Source organism: Priapulus caudatus, unplaced genomic scaffold (assembly GCF_000485595.1).
Source record: "Priapulus caudatus unplaced genomic scaffold, Priapulus_caudatus-5.0.1 Scaffold1173, whole genome shotgun sequence".
Taxonomy (NCBI): Eukaryota; Metazoa; Priapulida; class Priapulimorpha; order Priapulimorphida; family Priapulidae; genus Priapulus; species Priapulus caudatus.
Window position 1 is genome coordinate 71,105 of NW_014578234.1, and position 2,549 is coordinate 73,653.

Genomic DNA, 2,549 nt, shown 5'->3' on the forward strand with positions numbered 1-2,549 from the left:
TACCCACACGTATTTGTTACCAGATACCTAATTTAATTGTTATAATTATTTACACATCAACGCTACAAAATTTGAACGGCGCCATGACACCCGCGACCGTGCTGCCACCCAGAAAAAGTTGCGTATTTGACAATTTATTTTGCAGGTTACAGACCGAGGGCTAATCACAAAAGTGCAATTATATTTATACCTCAATGCTATTTAACCGAACGATATTCATTTTATGGCAAATTTATCCATATTATAACTGAAACTATATGTCGTTTATAAGATATTACAATCCTTTTGCTTTTAAATAAACAAATAAGAAACACCCTCGGTCTGTAGCCCTTGGCTGAAAAGTCGTTTTGCGCAACTTATCAGATCGGGCGCTTTGAGTGGCGCCTCCGTCGTTGTAATCAAACTAGTCGTTAGTTTAAAAAAAAATTTTAATATTTCTAATGGTGATTGAACCATGAAACTTTTTATGTAGCATAATTTTAACCTAAATTAGCTGGAAATAACCCTAGAACCTAAAGTAAACTCTCCCTTTAAATTTCATTTAAAGCAATATTAGCAAATAAGGCAGTCTAGATAACAAAGTTTTCACACAACCATATGGAGCAAATTTGCAGTTGTACGATACGATAAGATCAGTCCTACCTCAACTTTAATCTCAGTTTTTATTTTCTCAACTATTGGCACTTTCTCGATTCGTGGTGGCGCCGGAGGCCGTGGTGTCGCTGGTTTCTGAGATGAAAATATTCAAGGTTTGTCAGATGCAAATCTTTAGCTGTACACGACTCCTTACTTTTACTTTTCTATACCATCCTAATTTATTCAAGGCAAATACCCCAAGCTATTCTTACTGATAAACTGCTTTTATGATTCACTTCACAATTAATACTATGCATATAAATCTAAATAAAGAATGCGACATTCATGCTCTTTTGAAACTAATACAACATGTACAAGCATATCATTTCAGACTCCTACCATTTCAGGAGATGGCGGTCTAGAACCATTAAGGCTCTTGGCATCAGCTCCTTTTTCTCTAGCTTTAACAGCACTAGGCATTTGCATCTTGTCATAATCGAGTCGAGCATCTGCCACCCACTCATCCAACCGCTTATTATCTGCAAATGAAAACACGTGTATGATAATAACGTAGATAACATCAAACATAATATGAAAAATTAAATGATGTGAGTCAACAATGCATTATATATTGGTAATATTACGAATAATCAACCAACAATAAGTAAGTAAATGCCTATTCATCTCAGTTGTGACACAAAATACACTTACAAGCAACATAATGGACGTAGAATGACGCAATGCCATCTTCAGTGTCTCTCTTGATGTTTAGTATCTCTGCCAGTGCTGAATAACAATAGATATTTTTTTACATAAAACCTGCTTTCTTCATTACACATTATTCAAAGAATTTCTAATATTAAGTAAAGTATAGGAAAATGCCTCACATCTGTCTACGCAAACAACAGGTTTTGCATCTTTTCTCACAAAATATATATTAACTTGTTTGGGTTAATTACTTTCATCTACAATGAAATGCAGAGTCAACAAAACACAACTTATTATCCTAATAAATACAGCCTATTAAAAATGTATAAAAGTTCGCTAACAATAACATTAGCGGCGTCACTAAATGCTTTGCTCTTAAAATTGCTTAAATATCATTGACATGTTGTATCAAGGATAGTTTGGGATCCCGCAAATGTGTGTTCGCATATGTGCTAAAGTAATCCAGGGTGCTTAACTAGGCTTGGGCCGACATGTCAATCTAATGTATCTCTATTAGTATCTAGCTATAGTATAGTATCTAGCTAGCTCTGCAAATTAAAATCATATACTTCAGGGTTAGACACTAACCATTTTAGTTCATTAGTCCACGGGACTAGTAAAAGAAGAAATGTACTAGTACTTCCAAGATTCTACTAGTCCTGCTGAAGGACTCTTACTAGGCACAGAGCGACGAGTATTGTGATTTGCCAGGAGGTAGGTGGGGTAGGGGGTGGAGCCCCCTTCTGCTAGGGGGTACAGGGGGTCTCTCCCAGGGTACAAGGGGTGTCCCCCAGAAAGGTTTTGTAAAAGACATTCAATTGTATAAAACACATGTAACTTTGATATGGATCATAAGATTAAAATTTTAATTAAATAAAATTTTAATTCGAAAATAAAATGTCGGCCTCCTTTGATGAGGAATCTGTGGATCCGTCACTTAACACAGCAAGGAATTTGGCCTCATTTATAGCTACAAACTGTTCCCGGCGCCTTGTATCGGCTACGCCGTAATGAACCTCTGGCAGGCATTGTCGGTGAGGTAAGTTCCCGACATCTAACCCCTTGGCCTTGTCAAGCTGGCACAGCTTGACGTAATCGGTGTAGGACCTGCCGTTTTTTCCAATAGCATGTGCATTTCTAATGGGGTTCGCCATTTACTAATCGCTGGATAGATGGCGCGCGTGCACTGTCCGGTATGCGATTATTTTTTCCGTACCGTTGACGCGTCAGCGCTCGGGGAGCGTATTGGGAATGCTTGCGTCACA

At 37.7% G+C, this 2,549-nt stretch overlaps 1 protein-coding gene across 3 annotated transcripts in view; it reads right to left on the reverse strand.

Moving 5' to 3' along the window:
• LOC106815672 (histone acetyltransferase KAT5-like) overlaps positions 1-2,549 on the reverse strand; it is a 9,167-nt gene that overhangs the window by 4,732 nt on the left and 1,886 nt on the right. For 2 of the 3 annotated variants that reach the window (XM_014820172.1, XM_014820171.1), the window contains exons 3-5: positions 1,288-1,362; positions 976-1,115; positions 643-729 (exon numbers count right to left, since the gene is read on the reverse strand). In XM_014820172.1, coding sequence (XP_014675658.1) covers positions 643-729; positions 976-1,115; positions 1,288-1,362 — 302 coding nt within the window. The remainder of the gene's footprint in view (positions 1-642; positions 730-975; positions 1,116-1,287; positions 1,363-2,549) is intronic. The other variant, XM_014820173.1, reaches the window with a different exon arrangement.